The sequence below is a fragment of the Molothrus aeneus genome, chromosome 5 (genome assembly GCF_037042795.1).
Source record: "Molothrus aeneus isolate 106 chromosome 5, BPBGC_Maene_1.0, whole genome shotgun sequence".
NCBI classification, from domain to species: domain Eukaryota; kingdom Metazoa; phylum Chordata; class Aves; order Passeriformes; family Icteridae; genus Molothrus; species Molothrus aeneus.
The window spans coordinates 67,187,549-67,211,516 of record NC_089650.1 but is presented as its reverse complement, the minus strand read 5'-3'; the positions used below and the strand labels follow the sequence as shown (position 1 = coordinate 67,211,516).

The following is a 23,968-nucleotide window of genomic DNA, read 5'->3' as shown; positions in this document are numbered from 1 at the left end:
TCATGGCCATGAGAATTATTTAACTCTACCATACCCATGAAGCCAGGAAAACCCTTTACTAAATATAGTCATGTGGCAGCATTTCAAGTGCCTACACTTCCACTTTCATTTTCTTTCTCCTTTTAAAAAGGTTTGGTAGAGACTTTAGAACATTTACTGCATTTTCATTGAGCTTCTGAACACATCTTGATGTTTTTGCCTATGTTCTTCTGATTCGTGCTTTGAAAGAAAAGGTGCCTGGAAAAGTTTTGTTTCAGTCAATGAGGGAAGGGAATAAACCAATGTTTAGGGACTCACTCATATTTTTACCCTTAAGCCAGCACAGCATCATCACCTCAGCAGGGAATTGCTAAACCCTGGCATTAAGGTGAGGCACTGAGGAGACAAACACGAGCGATCAGGGCTGCAGAGCTGATTAAAATATCTCACATTGAGCATGCTGGACATCAGTCCTTGTGTTGTGCCTAAGCCCTGGTTTCAGCTAATAAAGCTGGGAACAAGGAGAGCTTTATTTCCCTGAGTTTTAGTTTGCTTCCTGTCCAGACCATTATGGCCACCCACACACTTGAGCAAGTGCGTCACCGCACGAGTGACCAGTTTTTAAATGGAGAGCTGCCAACACAACACCTAGAAAATGCTTTCCAGCTTCATTTCCTACAGGATCCATAATGTTTATTCCAGAGATTAAAAGTCATGTGTATAAATCAACATTTTTTGGAATATGAACTATTCAGCTTGATTTTTCCCCAAATTCTCTCCTCACCACATTTATAATTCAGTCATCCACTGTTTCAACTGAAGTTTTCCAAGCTAAGATTCTGCTGTAACAACTTCAGCCACTGGGAAAAAAACAAGGAAGCAGAACACCTATATAAATGTTTTCGTGCATTTAATTTGGCAGTCTTTCAATGGACAAGGTGCAAGAATTATTTTGATCAAAATGCAACCAAATCTGGAGTTCTTTCATTTGTCAAATATGAGACAACACAAATGGGAACTGCTTTTATATACACAGAAATAACAAAAACTGCACTCTTTGCACACAGGAGTCTTCTGCAGATTTCAATTCCCTACTTCCTCTTTCCAGCTGATTTTTCAACAGAGAAATTAAACCATAAAAAATGCTTGACATGAATAATTAAACACTCAGATTAGAAACACGAGAATTAGCTGCAGTATATAGTACTTTATATAGCATAAAGGCACTGAAAATACATCCTCTCTCTTACTTAGTGTTTAGGATTGAGCTTGCTGAACACATGAGCAACTACACAGTACTTTATATTCTCATTTTTAGATACAAAGATTCAAGCAAGAGGATCCAGCAACATGGTCTTTTCCAGCCAGGCAGCTACGTTTTCTGTTAGTTTTGTAAGCAGGAGAATAAAACTCAAATACTCTCTTGCCAATTTCAGTTGCCACATGAGGAATTTTTTTTTGCAAGCCAGGCCTTAATTCTGGGTACCTAATATATGTCTTGGTATGTGACACACAGGTAGACAATGCCAGTGTTAATTCATCTCTCTCCTACCAAGAAGTCTGTGTTAAATGCCTTGCTTAGCATGCAGAGCAGTGCCCAATTCTCCAGGGTTGGAGTCAAGTCACTCTGCAATAGTATCTCCATTCAGGTCACGACTTGTACACATGAAATTTTTGGAAGACATCTCTTTAACAAGCTCGTGTGGTTTGTACAGAAGTCTGCCACTCTAATTAATCCCTGCTTAATCTACATGTCTGAGTATAACCTGCATCACTCCTTGTCAGCCTTAAGTATAAATTGGGAATATTCTAAAGCATCCACTTACAGGAGGTGTGTTTCCATTCCAGAATCAGATTTTTAAAAAGGCTCAATGTTCATGATGGTTCAGAAAATAAAGAGTGAATTTAAGCAACAACTAAGAGCTCATGTCTGATGAAAAACCCAGTCCAAAGATACACCATGAGCCAACCTTGACTTGGGAACAAAAGCACCCCAAGACAAGCATGTGCTTCCTGCATAAAAGAAAGTAAAGGATGGCACAGGCTGGGATACAATCCATGCTCAATACTCATTACTCTGCAATCCATAGTTCCTAGATAGACTAAACTGCTTCAGGCTATGGATTAAAATCCTGCATTGTTTATCAAAATATAAATAAGTAAAATAATCAAATTCAAAGAGCAGTAGATGCACAGAGGCATCAAGAGGATCAATATCAGGCTTCGCAATCAGGTTTAAAGAATACACAGGATACCTTTCCTTCTCCTCTAAAAAACCCAAAAACCTAATTTTACAGACACAATGACATAGAAGGATTGATCAGAAAATCCAGGTGAAAGCTCTTCAGTGGCAGCAGATGACCTGCTGCTCTAGGGAGCCACCAGTGTAGACTCTGGATCTTTAACACAACTCCAAGACAAAGCAGGAAGATTTACCTGGAGAAAGATCCTGTGAGATTTCACTCATGAGGAATACTTGGATTAACTAAGTAAGTAAGCAGAAATTTGCATGAGAGGGACACTGTGCAAGTCACTCTGCTGTGTATCAGTGCTTTAAAGAAAGAATTGAAAACAAGCAGCATAAGAGACACAGAAGCTGATCAAACATGTCAGAGTAATAAGGTACAGATCTAACACAGAGAGAAGGAGAATATTCACTGGAAAAAAAAAGTGGAAAAGACTATTCTGGATAATCTAACAACCTTAATAATAGCAAGAAAGCAAATTAAATGCTAAAATCAATACAAATCTTATTTTAATAAGGTGCTTAACCAGCAGAAGAGGTGACATTTGTGTCTCTAACCAGAGGCCACATTTCTGAACATGCTATAAGGAAAAATAAATACCAGCTCCTTAGATGTGGGATTCAAGGCCAAGAACCTACAACAGCCTCCAGTAGTGCTGACAAAGGGGGACCCGCACGCCTCATTAGCAGCTTAATCTCACCATAAGGTTTGATTATTTCCAGCATGACCACCACTGCCAAGGAGGAAACCTGAAACTTCCCCCGCAATGAAGCGCTTCTAGAAGGATCACAATTTGCTAGAAATGTAAATATCTCATGTACCAACAACCTGCATTTTACTCAGAGAAAGAAGCCTATAAATATGTCCATGTCAATAGCAGCAGCCTACATATAAAATAAAAACCCAGCGTATATTACATGGAGCAGCACAGATTCAGGAGCTTACCTGGGGAGGATAATTGCTTTCTGAAGACCATCTTGAGGACTGATCATTTGGTCTATCCACCAAGATATTCCTAAGAAAGGAGAAGCCAAAAGTAATTTAAGTAACAGCTGCATATTTTACATCTCCAATAAATGTGCTGTACATTCAGATCAGTAACATTCTCATGCAACTACTAAATCATTAGGTACAGACTCAGGTTTTCCCCCTTTTTTATTAAAGATTTTCTAAATTGCTATTTTACAGGACCCATCAAAATACGTCTTCAAGCTTTGTGGTTGTGAAACAGAGCTGCAAGTTGCAAAATAAAAAAAAATTCAAACTGTGACATAAATGTAAAACAGATGAATTTACATAGGCCTAAGACTGTAATGAAGTGGAAAAAAATGGGCTTATACAACTCAGTAGGGTAAGAACTTTTCAATAAGGTTAAAATGATGAGCAGTTGGAGGGTTAGTAAGCCAAAAACTCTCCTTTAGTAGATAGGCAATACTGGAAGGGTAGATAAAGGGCTGCTAACCCACTTATGCTTTCCTGGAGCACAGAAAGATGACCACCAGAGCCATGCCAAATTTTAACAAGTATTTTTCACGAGCTATAAGCCCTGAACAACACACAAAAAAGTAGAAGTTCAAGTCTTCAACCAGCAAAATTGAGTTGCTTTCTTCACTTTGAAATAGTACAATACTTCGGTATTTAATAAATTCAAAATAGTTTTTTGGCTAAAATGAAACAGATTCATCATGACAGTTACATGACACATCTGCTTTCTCTTCTATAATCCTGCAGTAAAGCTCACGCCCCAGATTAAACTAAAAAAAAAACCAAACCTATAAATCCCTAAAATATATATAATTATTGGCAAGGTGACAATGCACCACCTGCTGGACAGGGCTTGTGAGCTTCACCACTTCCAACTAACGAACTCGTCAGCTCATAAAACTTATGTAAAAAGAAGGAAACAGTCATCAAAAGGCTTCTGCCATCTCCATCTGCTGTGTAGGAGGAAAAGAACATGAGCATCTGGATTACTACAAAGGGCTGGAGGAAAAAGCACTCCAATGAAAGCTCCAAAGGGAAAGAGGTTAAGTCAGAGGTTGAGCATTACCAGACAGAAATCAGCTGGCTCCTTCCACACTGGGCAGCCCAAAATCACCACAGCAGCAACAGTATCCAGGCAGTGCCATGATGGGACAAGGGACACGGCCAGGAGCCACTCCAGGGTGGCCTCTTAAATCTGAGCACTTTTGAGAGCTGGCCAAGTGGCTGTGTCTATCCACAGGCTTGGAGAACACCTCCGGATTTTCACACAGTGCAGGAATAAAACTGAAGTCCCCCCTCCCTTTAGCTGATTGCCATCATAGCACAGCATTTATTAACACAGTGATGCCAGCACCGATCCAGGTCTGTGGCTGCTTTATTCACCCATCCCCACTTGGGAAAACGCAATGGAACAGCACTGCCCTCTGCTCCAACCCCATCAAACATAAAAAACATGGCTCTGCATAATTCAGCATCCAGCTAACAACATCATCTGCACCGCAAAGAGGCTCAATTACAAGAGAAAACCTGGCCCTGGCTTTAATAACAACTGGGACAAAACAAACAAATCTAAGCAAAAGGAAGAATTTGGGAACTGAAACACAAATTTCTAATAAAAGCTGCCAGTTTGAAAGCTAAGTCACCATTAGAAACCACAAGACACTTGCTTTTGAGAAGAATCACCTGCAGTCTCCTGTACCATGCCATAGGCAAGACATGGTATTTAATAAATTCTTAATACCTCAACATCTGGAGAGAAAAAAAAAATGCTAAACCTAAAGACATGTATCTTATATTAAACACTTTAGGGATACAAAGGCAGATCAAACTAGATAATGCTGTATGGCTTTTCTCCTTTATGGAACTTTATCCTAATCCTGGAACACAAGAAGACAAGCTACCCTACGGAATAAATTTTATTTATGATTCCATTACATTTGTTTAAACATTAGACAATAAACTCCTCATACACTGAGCAACACTCGCAGGGATTGGCACTGCTGCATGGTCAGATTATGCCCAGCTGGAAAGAGGCATTTTGTACCTGGGACAGATCCCAAATATCATATTTTTAGAAGCAGATTTGTTTGCTTCTCCAGGTCAAAGATCAGTTTTGCCACAACCAAGGAAGATCTCAATCAGCACAGCTAGACAAGATAAAAACCCTTCCACAGAGCGAGAGAAAAGGGACAGGAAGCTCACACAAAATAACAGATAAAAAGAAATGTGAAAGATAAAGATAGCAGTATCAATGGAGTTAGAAATGTTGAAAATACATGGGGTATTAATTTATTAAGATTAAACAAACATTGAAGACAGAAGTCCATGTGTACAAAGCCAATTTACCATAACAGTTTAGGAAAATTTATGGACTCAGAGGAATTCAAGCACTGCAGCAGCCGTGAGGCAATAAGAAACAAACAAATGCATGTCCTAACAGCAGATGCCTTTTTCCATGTAAAGCCCTTTTTCTGGACATCACAAAACTCCTACACAGTACCCGGAGGGAGGCTTTGCAGATATGACACCTAGATTAAAATCCGAGAAACTTTAGAAGTGAAAATTCCATTAACACAACGACTTTCCATGTCATTTTCACAAGACATTAAAAAAGGTATTTGTAAGCCCTCGAGCTACCACACGTGCCAAGGGTTTTACGCAAGCTTTTCCTGTGAAAAAAGCAACCCATTAAAGGTGGTTTGAGAGAACTTCCCATCATCAGCTGTGGGTACAAGATCAAGTCTAGCACAAATTTACAACACTGCCAAAGGGACCAGCCCACCCACTCGCAAAGGATCCTCCTCCCCCTCCCTACACCAGCAGCTAAAATAAAGATTTGCATAAATAACTTATTTCATCAGAGCAGTTCTCCAGCTCAGCTCATACCAGCACCAGCACAAACTGAGACTAAAATATGAGCAGCTGGACTGGGACAAGGGGCTCCCACTGGAGTGAACTCCCAATCCCTCCTTCACACTGGAAAGAAAAAATGAGATGATGTGATGTTGGAACTCTGGATGCTGAGAGTTTTAGACCCTCTGCTTTTAGAATTTTAGCAACTCTGCTATGAAAAGCAAAGCAGGAGGGGCCATTTACTAACACCACAAGCAATTCCAGAGACAGCCCTGGTGTGCCTTATCTCCTAACCTGGCTGCCTGCACAGCTCCCAGCAGCTAAGCCTCACTGTAAGCATTCCCATCACTAGAGTGGATGGTTCCATGCAGAAAGCTCTTGGCAGAGCACTGTGCAAGTTTCTTTTCATTACCCAGGCAGACACTGGTCTCACAACTGCTGGAAGGAGATAATTTTTCCTTTTACCAACACAGAAACTGTCATACCCTTTGTGCCAACTGCTGGCTGATCTCTGCTGGAATGACAGAGATGTCCCCATGCCTGGGGACCTCTCTGTGCAAAGAGCTCTGTGGGTTCAGGCACGACAATCACTAAGGGAGGGTCTTCCTTTGCTCCAGAGGGAAAGGGAGAAGTAAGATGACTTTGCAGAATACGCTGCAAATTAGGTTTAAGGCTGCTATAATTTGCATTTAACCTAAATATTTTCATGGAGCTGCTATTAGGGAAATCCATGACTTTAGGAACAAGTCTTGAAGAATAAACAAATCCCAAACACTCTCTTTGCTTGGCACATTCATGTGGCTCTTCAGAGAGCAGCTGTGCAGGAAAGGGCACAGGCTGCACTAAGAGGACTTGGAACTCAGACTCTCTTCTTCAAAACCACAGAGCTACCACGCCATTACACTGCAAAAAGGCACTCAGAGTGCTAGGAAAACACAGACTGGCTAGAAATGGACTAAATACTTGCTCCAGGGTTGGCCACGTGATGATTCTTTTAGTTTTTCCTACAACCATCCCAAAAGAGACTGGGAAGAACACAGCAACTGGAATACATGGACTAGAATTTCCACTAAGTCCACTGTAAGACGTGGTGGATCGAACTATTCCAAACATGCAGAACCCTCACAGCAGCCAGCAGAAAGCATCCAGGGAGATAATCCTGCCCAGCCTAGACACTGGAATGTACACACAGCCTTCACCAAGAAAAACAAGAGAAAAAAAATGACTTACCACCTAAAAACCCAATGGATCTGGAAAGAAATAGAGGGTTTTTTTTTTCTCCTGCAACTCCCATAACTCACTAAAAGCCATGCTGGTTTCAAACCACCTGGCTGCAATGTTTGAAAACCTGCATGAACCTATAGCTGTCCCCTAAAGCAAGTCAAAATCCACTTTTTAGGTTCTGCTACAGTTTGTCTCCTTCTCACTGGAAAAGTTCTCTGCTCAGAGGGGCAGAAGGATGTAAAGTCATGAAAATGTCTTGATTGAAACACAGTAAAAACAGGAAGTTTTTATTCAGATTCATTCAGGAAAAAAAGTGGGGGGCTTTGGGGTTGCTTTTTTACAATATAGGACTTCTTAACCTCTTGCATAGCAAAACAAAGTTTGAATAGAACATGCACAGGAGCACAGTTTTAAATATTAAAATGTGACGAGACTGGCCAACTTTCTGTTCAATTTTCCTTCATGTCCTCACCAGTCTCACCCTGTCATCCAGTATATTATAAACCTATTTCTATAAAAAATAAAATAGCTTAGTAAATACAACATTACAAAAATAAACTGAAGAATTTAGAAATCTTACAGAAATATATTCATCAGATCACACTGGAACAACAAACCTGGGATTACTTAGTTCTGGCCTAGAAACAGCCAAATTAAAATCAGGTTCTCAATTTTTTCAATGAAAAGTTTGGTTTTGTTTTTTAAGCTGCCTATCATCCCAGCCAGACCAACCTTAAATGGTAAATGACCCTGTCACAGACATTTCCAGTGAGGCAAGTTAAGAAGTACTTTTTTATTATCACTCCCCCCATCTAGTTAAGACTAAAACTAGACTTTTTTGATTCATCAGTTCTTCCTAGAGACATGACAGGAATGAAATAGTAACAATAATGACTAAAACTGCAGCAGTGTAGTGCAGGAAGTTACAGAATCACTTGGGGTTGGGAAATCCCTAAGATCACCAAGTCCAACCATTAAACAGCACTGCCAAGGCCACCACTAAACCACGTCCCAGGTGCCACATCCACGTGTCCTTAAATCCCTCTAGGAATGGTGAATCCACCACAGCTCTGGGCAGCTGAGCCAGGGCTGGACAACCCTTTTGGTAAAGAATCCCTTGCTGATATCCCATCTAACCCTCCCCTGGCACAACTTCAGGTCATTTCCAAGTTATCAGAGCCCAGTAAATAACTTCTATTCCAGTGACACTCAACAACTCTAAATCACGGATTAAACTTTTGACTGTATCACTGTGAGACTCAAATCCTTGGTGGCAAGAGCTCCCAGCTCCAGGCAGGGAATATCAATATTAGCACAGAGGAAAAACAAACAGGAGAAAAAATAAAGTCAGGCTTATTTACTTAAGTTGGTACCCACAGTAACTTCATGCATCACAGATGATTACCAGCCTAATTGTCCCAACATTTAGGGATTATAGTTTAGATGCAATTTCACTGCTAAGTGATGATGAGAATCTGCTAAGCTTGAAAAATTACCAAGGTTCGTTCTCTCTCTGCACTAACTTTGGATTTGAATTTAAAAATTGTTAGATCACTAAAACAGATCTTTTCCACATATTTCGATTAATGTCTGTTTTTTTAATAAGAAAATAACTGAAAATGCCAGTGGTATTAGTGAACTCAGTGATTATAAGATCATCTGATGCAGTTTCCTTTACTCATGTCATACTCTGTGTATTACACATGTCCACTTGTACATATTGTTATCCTCAGTAAGGCTATTTTAGCACTCAAGGATATCTGAATTCCTGCCTTTTAACCAAGCTTAGGTGAGACATCAGAAGACTCCCTGAGTAGAAATAAATCCCTGGCTTAATAAAAAGACCAAGAATAGCATGAATTCTGCCCTTCAAGACTCAAGGATAAAGATGAAGAGACTACACTCTTCAGTTGACTGAATTTGTAGCCAATAGATAAAATACTGGAGTAAAATCCTCCAGAATTTAAAACAAATATCACCACCCACAACCACTGGATAACAACATTCAGTTTTCATTCTGAGAAAATCTCCTATCTGGTTTGAAAATAGTTTGGATTGCGTGTGGACATAGGGAATCACCACAAAAACTTGGACTTCCCAAATCTTCCAAAATTCTGGTGGAGCAGCCCACTTCAGCACTGTTCACTTCTTATTTCCAAAAGCATTTCCTTGGGATGGGACAGATGCTTTTTAAGTAGATTAGAGGATAGCAATGTCTAGCACACATCTATGTAAATTCCCTGTGCTGTATTTTGGAAGCATCACAAGCTCAGTAGAGTATTTCTGCTTGACTAATGCACATATGGAAAAACTTAACAAAGGCCAGGAAGTAGATCAAGGCCTTACACAATTTCACAACAGTGCATGGATGCTCTTATATTCCACAATATCTGTAATAATTCCACTCAGGGGAAGCCACAAAACCAGACTGAGTGATGATATGTAAAGATATACATTGCTAAATGTAAGCCATAAACACATCTTTAATATTCATCAGCACTGTAACCTCACAGCCAGTAAAAGTTCACCCAAAAAACTGATGCCTGTAAAAGAATTTAAAGCAGACTATGTTCAACAAAACAGACTGAAGCGCCCTCATGCCCAAACTGATGTCAGGTTTGGAAATGTTTCCACCAAAACTCGATGGAAAATGCCTCCTGGTTCCAGGTGGGAAAACTTTCACAGTTTTCCTTTCAAAATTAAGCTTCCCTCACTGACAGTGCAACTCAGGGAATGCAGAAGACAAAATACTGATCTGGGAAGAAAAGGAAGTTTCAGCCTGTTAAGTGCTGGTTATGTGGAGAAACGCAGTACAGGTCAAACATTTAACCCTGGATTACATTAGGGAATAATTCCTTATTTTGGATCAATACACATAATTCATGCTAAAGGATGCAGCACTTCCCAGGCCAAAATTACTTTCATATTTGGCAGTTTCCAAATCCTGTAGCAGAAACGAGGATTTTTAGAAGACAAAATTGAAAGTTAGCAATAGTACAGTGTCACATAAGAATGGAGTGGGAACTCATTCATCAACTCCTTATTCATGGGTCAATTTACCTAACCCAAATTTTTACTTCCAATTTAACACTCTGTGTTAAGAGCATCTCTATACTAATAAAACTTTCAAGTGCAGAACAGGCTGGGAAATTGCTGTTTAAATATAATTACCATAACAGCCAAATGCTGTTTAAACTATGTACTGACAGAAAAGGATTCCAGAAAAATACAGGTCATGTCCTAAAGAGAGTTTCACTGTTTTTTCAGGCACCTACCCAGAGCTTGAGCATGACATTATGAACCCAGCCAGTCTCAGGAGGAAAGGCAGGGAAGACCAAGGAAAACACCACCAAATTCAAACTGACCAGAGCACAATTTTTGTCCATGATGAAGATCCTGTTCTTTTCCAGGAACAGCAGAAGGTGCCAGCAAAGGAAGAGCAAGTGCTATCAGCCAGACTGCAACTGCAGTTTAAATTCAGACATGCAGGCTGCTGTCCTCAACTTAAATAAATGGTTGTGCTCCTTGATTTAAATTGATTCAGGAAATAATTTCTCAAGGATTATGCACACTGAGTTGGAAGGAATGACTGAAATAGCAACTACCTAAAGCAACAAACTACATCTTCAGTGTTCCTCTTCCCCTTCCAGTAACTGGTGTATATGGAATTCAAACCCAGTGAACTTACAGCTCACTCTTCCCACAAAATTCAACAGGCAAAAAAAGCAAAATTACATCTGGGTTTACAAGTTTATATTAACATGCAATGAAGTCAAGTACTGGCTTGCTTTGGAACAAGTCACCATCTATGTAAGTGATGGAATCAGTGCTACCCACACCACTTAATCTCAGCAAAAAAATCAGGATCAGATCACAAAATCGGTGGTGGTGATAAACCTGATCATTCTACCAGCAATGTGATAAAAAAATAATGAATGTACAGAATTAAAAACCATATTCTTTGCCATGAAAAGAAAAAAAAAACAAAGCAGACTGTATGTGATGCCTGAACAGTAACATTTATCTCAAGGAAAACTCTGTTTTAATGACTAGTTAGTCTTTAAACCAGTAATTAGTAATTAAAGGCTGGAAAACTTTTATTAAACTCCCAGGCTATACAGCAACATACACAGCAAATGATCCACAATCTGATGGTGTTAACACCTCCCATGAAAATTTTACATTGTTAATGTTCTGTAAAATGCCATCCCAGAATAGGCTGAACATCAGAGCACTACAGGTTCTGCCAGGTTGGGCACACCAGGGAACCTGAGCAATTAGCATTTCACCTTCCTCCTTCTGCCAGTGAACAAACCTGTCTAATCTCTTCAATAACATCTATATTTTAACTGCAGCCTAAAGAGGTTTCTCCTCATACTACAGCACTTGTGCTTTTACCTGGGGAGCAAGAGATATATCATAACTCATAATCCTTCATAACTTCATAATTTTGTGATTTTTTTCACTCCCTCCACCTCTGACATTTTTCATTCTCACTAATTAATTTTATCAGACACCAAAGAAGCATTTTATAGTTATGCATTCAATGGCTAGGCAACTTTATTTTCTACAGAAATACTTTGCTCTGTAAGTACTGAATTTCAGCACTCACAGAAAAACCCTAGGCTACAGAAGTGATGTAAACAAGAGGCAAAATGCCTGTCAGAACAAGAGGTTGTCTAGAAACATCCAGAAAGTCCACACAGACAAGCAGAGTTGAAAAAATATTTTCCACTGGCCACTGAAAAGGACAAAAAGCAGAACTGAGAGCATTTCTGTACCCTGAGAGGCAAGGAGTGGCACAGCTCACTGGTTAGCCAGGGTTTGCATCCCTGCTCATTTTAAGAAATGTTGGAAGTATTGATCAATATTGAAAGTCATCAGCAGTTACAGAGCCAGACCCTGTGCCTTTCCCCAGCTAAAGGCAAAGCAACTACAACAAGGAAAGTGAATTGGCTACGTCAAAATACTGAAGTAAAGCTAGAAATGCTGATAACATAAGCTGAAAAAAAGTACATTAATGGTTATTACTAGTGCAAAAAACTTCAAAGTCACAGTTCTACAACTCTTCCACCACTGGGTCTGGTTTAGATGGCTTTAAACTGCTTAGACCTCAGCAGAATGTATCCTTGCCTTGTAAAGGGAACAGAGCTTGGTTTCAGGGAACATAATATTAAAAATAAACCTTTTCATTAGTCATGACTGCTCTCAGCCTGAACAGGAGATTCTTCAAGAGCTGGATGCATCTACAAGGAGATTTATGAACCTCTGTGGTACAGATCTGAGTCATCTGTTTCATGTGGTTGGAGGAGAAACTGAGAACCACATTTCACTGGCCACAAACATATGTTTTTTCCTGTTACAAAAATCTCAGCGAGCACAGGAGCTGGACTTCAGGTTATTTTTCACCTGGGGCTTTTTGTTTGTTTATTTAGGTCTGTGTTGTTTTTAATCCTCATGGACTTTACCCCAAAAAGTTTGCTGCATGTGTTCTCTTCACCTTCTGGATAAGGTTTTGCAAGATTTGAAAACATCAGAGTACACTTCTTTCAGAGTAGACCACTACAGCAGTACATTTTAGTTTGGCCAGGAACTTGCTGTTACATCCTCATAACTAGAAAGCAAAAGTTAAATTTGCATACTCACTTGAAAAGCCTATGAGTCACTCATATTTTACTATCAAAGTATCTTACACTAAGTTTTCTTCCCCTAGTTTGATGGGAATACAGAAAACTGATGAAAAAATAAAATTATTTTGAGTGTATTTTAACAAATCAACTAGATCCTTCCCTGCCCCAGGCTACTTCCTAGGAAAGGGACAAGAGTTATTCAGCCTTCAGCATAGGACACCACTCAAGGCATCAAACTGGAGAAGACTGGAATTCTCTGAACAACTGAAGTTGATCATTTAATAGATAAAAGTGAGTTGCAGTGAAAAAGTGACACCAACTAAGAGGTTGCTAATGGTATTTAATTATCAGCTAAGAAACCAATCTTAATTTATATTCTTAATAACAACCTTAGCACAAGAAATAAACAAAACACTAATTAAAAATCCTGGAGTCAAACATAGGAAATATCCTGCTCTTCCTCTACGGAGATTCCATGCAGGAAAACTTGAAGGACTGAAAATTTGAGCAACAGAAACAGGATGAACATTCCTCACTGAAGTATGTGAATAGAGGAACACAGCAAAAAGCTCTTGTTAGTCTCTGAAGTGGGATTTCAGCCATATAAAACAGTGACAGAAGGACCTGAGTGCATTATCAAACACAAAATGCTATCAGTCATGAGGCTGATGCAGCCACTAGAAGCCACAGCCCCAGGATGCAGTAATCTGGCAATAAAAAAGGGTACAAAGCTGCCATCACACAGAGCACAGCACTTCACCTCTCATTCACTTCAGGAGGAAGTTCAAACTGGAGCAGGTACAAAAACAAGCCACTAAAAAAGTCAGGATATGAAGTGCTTCTCTCAGTGAAGAGCAAGAGCTCCTGGTTCTATTCCTTACCAAAGGGAAAAAAAAAAACCAACAAAAAACCAAATCAGAGCAGGGCCTGCATTACCTTCTACAACTCTTTATTCCTTCCTTGTCCAGAAAGAAACAAAGTGACTGAGCTCATCACTTCCTGCAGGAGGGCAGAGAAGGGAGAGGACTGAGCCCATCTCCCTGGTTCTGTGCATGTCTAAAGACACCAGCACTTGCTTGCGTCACTGGAGTGAAGACACTGCCATGCTGGGACAATCCCTAGGCCAGCCCCATGTGAGGCATCAGGGAGCAGCCTCTCCTGAGGCTCCATTCTTCCAGGGAGGAACCTTGGAGAGACAAGGAATGGATCTGACAGAGCAGTCTCAGGCAATGGACTGGGCTGATCATTTTCCAGGTTGGATAAGCTGAAGCCTCTCAATGCTGAACTGGTGCTTCCGTGTCGCAGACATCTTTTATGAAAAAATCCTTTCCTTAGGATTTCTCCTCCTGAGAGGCTGAGAGGCCTCAGGAATAAAATGTAACCAATGATTATCTGCTGCTGTGGAATGCAACAGGTGCATCTGGGATTGGTCTCATGTGGTTGTTTCTAATTAATGGCCAATCACACTCAGCTGGATGGACTCTGTCCGAGCCACAAGCCTTTGTTATCATTCCTTCTTCTTCTATTCTTAGCCAGCCTTCTGATGAAATCCTTTCTTCTATTCTTTTAGTATAGTTTTAATAGAATATATATGATAAAATAATAAATCAGCCTTCTGAAACATGGAGTCAGATCCTCATCTCTTCCCTCATCCTGAGACCCCTGTGAATGCCATCACACTTCCACATAGGCAGAGCATCTCTGGAAGCATCAGATGTTTCAACACCAAATTTCCTCCTGGATCAATTCTCTTCCCAAAGGCACAACCTCCTCTACAACACAGCCACTATTATCAGACCAAATCTTTGATTTCTACCCACAGGTCCTAAAATAAATATCCAAGTCAGTCTTCTTGCAGGTACAAACCAATAGACAACTCCAGCGACTTGAAAAACAGGAGAAGTATTTCTTTTCATTAAGACAGTCCTCACTTAGTGTCTGGAAAGGTCCTTGCAAACATGCAGGTAGCTGCAGCACTGGTAAAACTGCCAGAAACTGGATCCAGCACTAACTAATCCTCCAGTACCACCAGCAAATGCAAGAGGAAAGACACTGGCATTCAGCAGAGGAAGCTTCTCTGTCACTGAAAGAAAATGAGTGCTTTTCAATAAACTACTGATCCCCAACTAGAGCATGACCAGAAAGGCCTTTGAAAAACACTTTTTGTTTGGCTTTGTTTAGGCTTTTTTAATTAAAAGAGAGGTTATCAGATGATTTCAGTGTTCTGAAAAGTTTCAATGTCAGTTCAGCACCACATAAGCAGGTGAGATGTCACTAGACATCTAATTTCCTCCCTGGTCAGCAGTGATGGAAGTTTTCCATTCCAGAACTTGGTTTTACATTTAAAACCATACAACTACTTAAGGCATGTGTTTAAATCATGCTTTACTCCTCTGCTGCTTCTCCCTGAGCACTTTGCCTGCAATACCACAACTCCCAACAACAATCAATAATATTTAATAAGTTGTATATTCACTCCTACACACATGAGGGCAGAGCCCCTTTTCTCCTTAAAGGTTAAAGTGGTTTCTTTCTAGCTATGCCAGCAAATTTATTTAAACTAGAGCATAACCAGAATTCCCAATGTCATAGAATCATGCAGGATGGAAAACATCCTCTAAGATCAAGTTCTTCCAGACAAGCATCATTTTGTTCTGCATATTAAATACTAAGAGAACCTTTAGCTGTGTGTGCATGTTGATCCCACAGGGTGTTATGGTCTTGTCCCAGCAATTTTTAAGATTTCCATCTTCAGTCCATCCCCAAAAACCCACCCTCCCATCCATTTCTTATTAAACTTTCTCTTTTTGAGATGCTGATCTTAAATTACAGGTCACAGCCTCTCCCTTCCAATTCAGACTGAATTCCAGCTCTCTCCCAGGCCATGGGAATAAAAAGTTAGCAAGCAAAAACCAAAACCTCCATAGCAAGACCAGAATCCCTCAGACCAAGGTCAGCACACCAGAGAACAAGCCCATTGCTGGGATTACAGTGCTTAAAAGCAGATAAAATTGTTTTCACTGATGACAAGCACTTTTAAACAACATCTTAAAGCCAGCCAAATGCAAGGTCACACGTTTGTAAAATACCACCCCACCTACAGGAATGGGAATTTGTATCAGGGAAGGCATTAAGGACTTTGGGCAGCACTGCAGATGCCACGTGAAACTTAATTCCTGACACGAGTCTGTAGCAAAAAGGGACTAATGGGAGCCTTGGAAAGGAATATCAAGGACAAAGACAATACTCTGTGTTTGTATAGCATCACTGAGATCAATAATGGACTGTCACCCCTCTCCTCAGGGACCAACACTTAAACAAGATTTTAAAAGCCAGAAATGCCAGTAGAAATAACTACAAGATCATCAGGGACCTGAAAGAGGCACCCTAAGGGCAAGCTGTTTAAACAGGAAAGGTAAAGGGATGGCTTAATTACCACCAAAGATTAACAATTAGAGAAGAAACCAATTCTTTTTCACATCTAACACAGAAAATATACAGAAAAATAAAACAATTCAGAGTTCAGTTAAAAAACTGGATTTAGAGGTTTATCTCATTTTGCAAAGTGGAGAAAATTGAGGGCATTAATAATTAACAACTAAGGCAACTCTGTCACTTGTTGATAGCGGGTGAGTTGAGGATACATCAATCAAAGGTCAGCAAATGCAGCACAATCGATGATGGGATGAGTCTCGACAGCCCATAATGACCTCGTTGTGCTGTGACCCCAGCAGTCCTCCCGAATTCCAGCACCAAGGATGGCTTATCCCAAAGGTGTACCAAAAACATCACACCTAAACCACGCTGAGGTCACTCCAAACTTGACTGTCAGCACTAGAGGGATTCCACAGGCTGCAGCTGGACGTCAACGGAGAATGGGATCACTTGGTACAGCAGCACAAACCGATGGCTGTAACAGCTCCTGCCAAGCCCCAAATTCCTAGAGGCAGGCGATTAGAGCAGCAGGTGACCCCTCTCCCCTAAAGCCACACACAGCAGGGGACACAGCCCAGCATTCCAGAGGTCAGGGGCAGGACAGGACACCCAGCTGCCAAAAAACACAGAGCCCACGAGCACCTGACAGAGGCGAGGCAGGGCAGGGCAGGTGGGGCGCTGACCCTTCTCCTCGTTTCACCCAGTAACTGACCAGCCTCCCCAAAACCGGCACCTGTTCTTCCCCCAAATCTGGGGGCAGCTTTACCTGCAACTTTGCTTTGCCCGTATCTCGTCCTAAAGCTACCCCCAAACGCGACTCTCCAGGCCCTCCCCATTTAACTCACCACCCCAAAAACCTGCAAGCCCAGACCTTCTGCTCCACGCAACTCCTCCCAAATCTCTTCATGAACCACTGCCCCAAACACAGGCCCAAGTGATGCTGCCCTGTCCCTGAACCTCCAGCCCTGCTGAGCACCTCCTGCTCCACTAACACCCCCAAATCCCGCAGTACAGATCTCCGTCAAACGCAGCCCCCCAAACGCTGCTGCAGAGAACCCTCTTGCACACAGCCACCCCAAACTCTCCTGTAGAGACCCTGCTAACACACGGCTCCCCCAAAATCTGCTGCACAGAGCCCTCCCACACACAGAACACCGCTCACACACAGCTCCGGTCCCACTCCCCCCGCCGCGGCCTCCCCGCGCGGGCCTCAGCGCGAGGCCCGCGCAGGCCGCACACAGGCCCAGCCGCCCGGCCACCCCCAGACCCGAGCCCGGAGCGCGTTCCAGGCGCGCTGCCGAGCCCGGCACTCACTCGGGCAGGTAGGTGGAGGAGAAGCTGCTCCAGCGGTGCAGGCTGTAGCCCAACACGCGACTCTCAGCGCCCGCCGGACCCGCCGCCGCCGCCATCTTGTTGTCAGCAGCGGCCCGGCAGCGACCGCGGGGGGCGGGGCCAAGCTCTTAAAGGGGTCGCGCTCTTAAAGGGGCCGCTCCGGGAGGGGTGGGGGCGGTCTGAGGGGGCTCGGGGGCGGCCGAGGTGCTGCTCTGTGGGACTGAGGGGTTCAGACGCTGCCCCTCGGGGCTGAGGGGCCGTGAGGCCTTCAGGGGATGCTCAGAGGGACTGAGGGGATGCCCTGAGGGACTCAGAGGATGTCCCATGGAGCTGAGGCAGCCTGAGGAGCTCACAGGGGCTGTGGGTCTCAGGGGATGCCCCATGGAGCTGAGGTGGCCTGAGGAGCTCACAGGGGCTGTGGGTCTCAGGGGATGTCCTGGGGGACCCAGAGGATGTCCCACGGAGCTGAGGCAGCCTGAGGAGCTCAGAAGGGCTCTGGGTCTGAGGGGATGTTCTGAGGGACTCAAGGAATGCCCCATGGAGCTGAAGTGGCCTCAGGGGCTCAGAGGGGCTCTGGGTGTGAGGGGATGCCCTGAGGGGCTCAAGGGTTTTTTTTTGTCTAGGTTCACCTAAACAAAGGTGAGCTGAGAAGTTTGAGGAACGTGCTGTGGGGATGAGGGGCTCAGGGGGTGCCCTGAGGGGCTCAGGGGGCTGAGGAGTGCTAATTACCAAATGCCCCTTCCCTGGTCCCATGTGGGTGGGTAATTAGAAGAGAGATCAAGAGAAACCCAGTGAGGTTTGATCCTGCACCAGCTTCTGGAATTATAAAATTGTTAAGGTTGGAAAAGACCTTTAAGACCATTGAGTCCCTCCATCAATGAAGCACCGACAGGACCAGCACATAAGCTGGGCATTCTTTAGCAAGCTTTTCTCTGTCTGAAGTTGTTGTAGGGTTTTTCCTGGAGAAGGGAGATGTTTTCACCCAGAGCTCCCACCAAAGCAAGGGGAAAACTTGGGACACCCCTGGGGGAGCTCTGGGCTACTTGAGAAAGAAGGGGAGATATTTCAAGAGCAGGGGGAGGAAAAAAAAAAAAGCCAAACCAATAAAACCACTGTCTGTTGGAAATGACAGATTGGAGAGATATTATGAGGCAGGACAGCAGGATGCTTGGCTAGATTAAATTAGCACAAGGATTCTTTTATTTTTTTCCCCCTTTATTTTAGGAAAGTGAGTGAGAATGTGGCAGCAAAATCTGCCTGCGGATGAAAAACTCGCTCAGCAGCCTTGAAGGCTGAACATCAACTGGGTGTTTCAAAAGCAAGGGGGAGCAGGAAGCACTTCATCTCAAGACCCCTTCCCAGAGGGGGTTCACTGTGTTTTCACTGGTATCAAAGCCACACGCCTCAGCAACAACACAACAAAATCCATGGATGAGGCACAGACATGCACATCTCCTTCTGCTGCTTCACTAACGAAGCCTTTTGAAGTTTGTGGCCTTCCCGTGGCATTTCAGACTTCACTTATCCCAGCTCCAGCCTGCAGGCATCCCCCTCCCAAAATTACCACAGGAATAATAAAACAAATACTTTGCTGATAATATTCTCAACCCCAGGGGAAGAGATGTCACCTTAGTGTTTGGAGCCTTGCTAACAGCCACCCCAAGGGGAGTGATGCCATGTAAAACCTGTGACCTCTGAATATGAAATTTAGGGGGCTGAGAGTGGGGATAACAGCCCTGCAGCAGCCAGGAGGAGGAGGAAAAGGAGGAAGAGCCAGCAGCTCGCTGCTGCACAGTGAAACCACCCCAGGATTTCTCTGCCCAATATCCTGTTACCACTTGAATCAAGACCTGGATGCCAAGCCAGCGTATTTTTAGCACATTTTGGACTTAAAGTGAAGGGAATGCTGGTGAAATACGCAGTACTGACAGCCCTGGAAAATCTTTATTCAACTGCAGCACAGGCAGCGGGGAAGGCTGTGAGGAAGCAGAGCAATCCAAAGCTGCAAGCTGAGCCCTCTGGTCCCTCCAGCACAGCCTGCCCAGTCCTGTGCAGTCACCAGTGGCTGCTGGAGAAGAGGCTTTTTCCACACTCTCTCAGAGTGGACAGAGCACGGTGGGGAGGAGCGTGATGTGCAGGGCAGTGTTGTGCTGCAGATTTGGATGGCCTGCAGCCTCCAGATGAGCTCTCTGTATCCCAACCAGGGCAGCTGGTGACGGGGCCATAGAAGAGGGGGAGAAAACTCAGAAAACACAGAAAATCTGAAGCCCACTGTGCTGGTCCAGGCCTGTGCTGTGCTTGCTCTGCCAATGTAACACTGGATCTGGGCAATGTGGGGAGCCCAATGGCACCAACATGCCTCATCCTACCTCCAGCAGTGACTGAGACCCATTGCTGCAGCAAAGGACTGCAAAGAGGGTACTTACACACGGAATCACAGAATCATTAAGGTTGGAAAAGACTTCTAAAATTATCAAATCCAACCATTAACCCAGCACTGCCAAACCCACCACTAAACTATGTCCCCAAGTGCCACATCTCCATGATTTTTGAGTACTTATAGGGATGGTGATTTCACTACTACCCAGAACAGCCTGTTTCAGTGCTTGACAACACTTTCAGTCAAGAAATTTTCCATCATATCCAATCTAAAGCTCCCCTGGGACAACTTGAGGACATTTCCTCTCATTCCATTGCTGGGAGCAGACACTGACCCTCACCTGGCTGCACCCTCCTGTCAGGGAGCTGTAGAGGGTGAGAAGTTCCCCCCTGAGCCTCCTTTTCTCCAGGCTGAGCCCCTCCAGCTCCCCCCAGCTGCTCCTCATCAGACTTGTGCTCCAGGCCCTTCACAAGCTTCCTTGTCCTTATGAAGCAAACCCTGTGCAGAGTTTTCCTCCTTCTGCCCCCCTCACTTGGGACCTCACTGAAACCCTGCAGCACATTTTGGTGCCTCCCAGCCCAGAGCTGGCTGGGTGGATCTGTGCTGCCTGTGGCTGGCTGCTCTCTGAGGATGGGGCCGCACAGGGGAAGTGAGAGCTTTCCTAGCAGCAGAAGGTCCCTTTGGCGTTCAGGGACCAGCCTGCCAGAGAGCTCGGAGGTCCCTGGATGTGTGCCTTGGACAGTAGCTGGAGTTGCTGGGAAAGGCCAAGGTGACCACAAGAGATGTTCCCCACATCTCTTGGCCAGGAGGATGCACAGACAGCGTTCACATGCTTGTCATCAGCGAACTGGAACCCCAACTGCAGGAAACTTGGGGATTTTACAAATTTTTGTCAGCCTCGAGACAAATATCTCATCCCCCCCCCCACCATCAGAAACTTGCTTCTCTACTGCGCGTGTGTTTCGAGTTTCCTCATGCAAAACCTCGCGTGGGCGTTTGGATATGTAATGAGCACATAGTTCAGGATGAAAACAAGTTTCGTGGAAGAGCCAAGTAACGCCAGAAAAATGAAAGCAATACAAACAACAACATGGCACGCAGCCATACCAGCCAGCTCGTGGGCCAGCCGGATCTCACGTCCTCCCCGGAGCTGCGGAGCCGATCAGCTGTTGGAAAAAGAGACCTTTAAAGACAAGCGAGAGAGGAAATAGCATTGGCAGCACAGGCCGCTGCATGTTTCCTTCCAAAGCAGGACAGAGCCAAGGACATTAGGCAGAGCTGTAACATTTGGGGTCTCGTTGCTCAGCCATGAAGCAAGGCAGAAACCTCAAGTGGGCTGCAGTTGTGTAAACTCCCATTGTTCAGGGAGCGGAAGCGGAGCGCTGGCCCGGCGGGGTATTGTCCTACCAGATTTTGGCGGTGCTCACCTAACCGAGCTCCTCCTTGCAAGGCCAGGGCCTCGTTTAACTCATGGTGCAAAGGGAATAAAACCTCCTGTTTGCACCAGACCCAAGCTAAGAGCTTCCTCCCAAGCCAAACGCCTGCTGCCTCCCGTAGCACCTTCAAAGAAAAATGTTTCTAACCTGTGGGCAAGGCTGGAGCAGGACCAGAGGGAATTCCAAAAGCTCCTCAAACTGGCCTCACTCATCTTCATCTCTCATTTTGATGACATGATGGAAAAAAGTGGCAAAGCTCATTGAGACCCATTTCCTGTGGGGCTGCCATGCACATCCACACCAAAAAGAGATGAGAACAAGCCTTAAAACCAGATGATGTTTTATTTCTCCTCTTACAAAGAGGGATCATCTGTGCCTCCTTACAATGCAGTAAAACAACACCTCCTTCAGCATAATAAAATACCTCTTCTGATCTAGGCCCCAATCCAAGCATCTGCTCCTGGGCTAAACACTCCAGGACCTGCTTGAGTCCTCTTCACTGCCTCTTGCAGCATCCGTCCTTTGGTTGAAGGCTTAAATCAGTGAAAGACCTCACTGACAATCCAGAAGATTGAAAAGGGCCTGAAATGCCAGCGCCTCCGTGCACACATTGGCATAATTCTCTGCATAAAAGCCAGCTTTAAAAGGCTTGTTTTGCAAAGCACAAGTGTGCATTTTTTTCGAATCAAGGTCAGTAACTCAGCTTCATTCACTAGTCTCCAGCTGCAAAACATGCCCCAGACAATGGAGGAAAGTGTATCTGAGTCAGAAGATGCCTTTTAAGAGATGCAAGTGGCTCTGAGCCACACTGGGGAAAGAAGATCTCCTTGGTACCCTGGCATGCTCAGCCCTGTCTGAACTGAAATAGGGCACCTGAGGGCAGGGAAAGACAGTGAGATGGGAATGGTGGCACAAATCACACTCATACTCTCCATCCTTTGGTAAAATCACAGAATGGTTTGGGTTGGAAGGCACCTTAAAGATCATCTAGTCCCAACCTCACCTGCCATGAACAGGGATACCTTCTACTAGGTCACATTGCTCAAGGCCTTATCCAGCCTGGCCTTGGACACTGCCAAAGTTGGGTCATCCACATCCTCCCACTGGTGCTCCAGTGCCTCACCACCATCACAGTAAAGAATTTTTCCTAATATCTAGCCTAAATTTCCCCTCTTTCACTTTGTACCCATTACTCCTTGTCCTATCACTACAGTTCCTGATGAAGAATCCCTCTCTGACTTCCCTGTAGGCCCTGTTTGGATACTGAAAGATTGCTATGAGATCTCCACACAACCTTCTTTTCTCCAGGCTGAACAGCCTCAACTTCCTTAGCCTGTCTTTGTGAGGGAGGTGTTCCTGTCTTCTTGCCAGCTTTGTGGCCCTCCTCTGGACTTTGCTCAAACACCATGTCCTTCTTTTTGGAAAATGCAGTTTTCCAACATCACGCCCATGCCACTCCCTCTGTGCCCACCGGTGTGACGCGCCACCACGCTCAGCTCCACTCCACAATTCAGCACTCGTAGGAAGCAGACTAGACACTCCCAGCTGTGCCTCAGGCTAAAAATATTTACTCATCTCTTCTCCCCCAGGCAGGTGTGTTCATCCCAGGCAGGACTACTCCCACAGGGATGCTCTTCCACGGCAAGCACTCGCTGCTCATTGTACACTGCAGAGCGCTGGGGTGTTGTGATGATTCCTCTGAATCACCCAAAGAGAGCTCTGTCCTGTGTTTCAGATGCAAAATGTGCCTTGGAATTCAATAGTTGCTATAGTGCCTAATTACACATTTTATGGCGTACTTAGTCACAATGGCTAGAGCTCTTGCTACTAGACTTGATCTCCTTCTGTTGCTAAAAAGTTCCTCTTTTTGCTAAATGTTTTCTCTCTGCATTAGAAACAGTGTATTGTAGCGTTTTCTCCCTCCAAAAATATCCCAAATTCATGGAGCACCGGTCATCAAATTGATAGTAGCGAGCTTGCAGCCCTCTTTCTGTCTGTGGTGCTCCACCAATGCTCACCAAAGTCAGCTCAAATGACAGCAGCAAAACATTTCCCAGGATCCAGGAGCTCTTGAGCACTGGTACTGGCAGCACTGCTGTCTGTGGTTTGGAGACAAGTCACATTGTCTGCTTGGGGCATCCACACCTTTCCCTGCGGGCTTACAAAGAAGGGGGACTCCTTGGGTGCTCTTCCCAGAGGATGATTCAGCCCACCATAGTCAGATATGTCTTGTGTGAAGCTGGATCACTCTCCTGAGGTGCTGGTCTGTCTAAGCACGTTCTAGAAGGGCTCAGCTTCATTGCAGATGGCTGAGATGGGTAAGACAAGCCCCATGCTCTGCATTCCTCCTCTAAACTGGAGGAATTCAATTGGAATTCACTGGAAGGTCACACCCCACCTAAGGTACTATGTTCATCTCTGGAGTCCCCAATATAAGAAGAACATGGAGCTGTTGGAGCAAGTCCAGAG

The 23,968-nt window shown here is 44.0% G+C and overlaps 1 protein-coding gene across 1 annotated transcript in view; it reads right to left on the bottom strand.

The window, feature by feature from the left end:
• Positions 1-17,765, bottom strand: part of MKLN1 (muskelin 1) — a 102,795-nt gene extending 85,030 nt beyond the window's left edge. Inside the window, exons 1-2 of the mRNA XM_066551052.1 lie at positions 17,666-17,765; positions 3,171-3,240 (exon numbers count right to left, since the gene is read on the bottom strand). Of these exons, the coding sequence (XP_066407149.1) occupies positions 3,171-3,240; positions 17,666-17,760 (165 nt within the window). The 5' untranslated portion in view covers positions 17,761-17,765. The remainder of the gene's footprint in view (positions 1-3,170; positions 3,241-17,665) is intronic.
• Between the last annotated feature and the right edge of the window lie 6,203 nt (positions 17,766-23,968).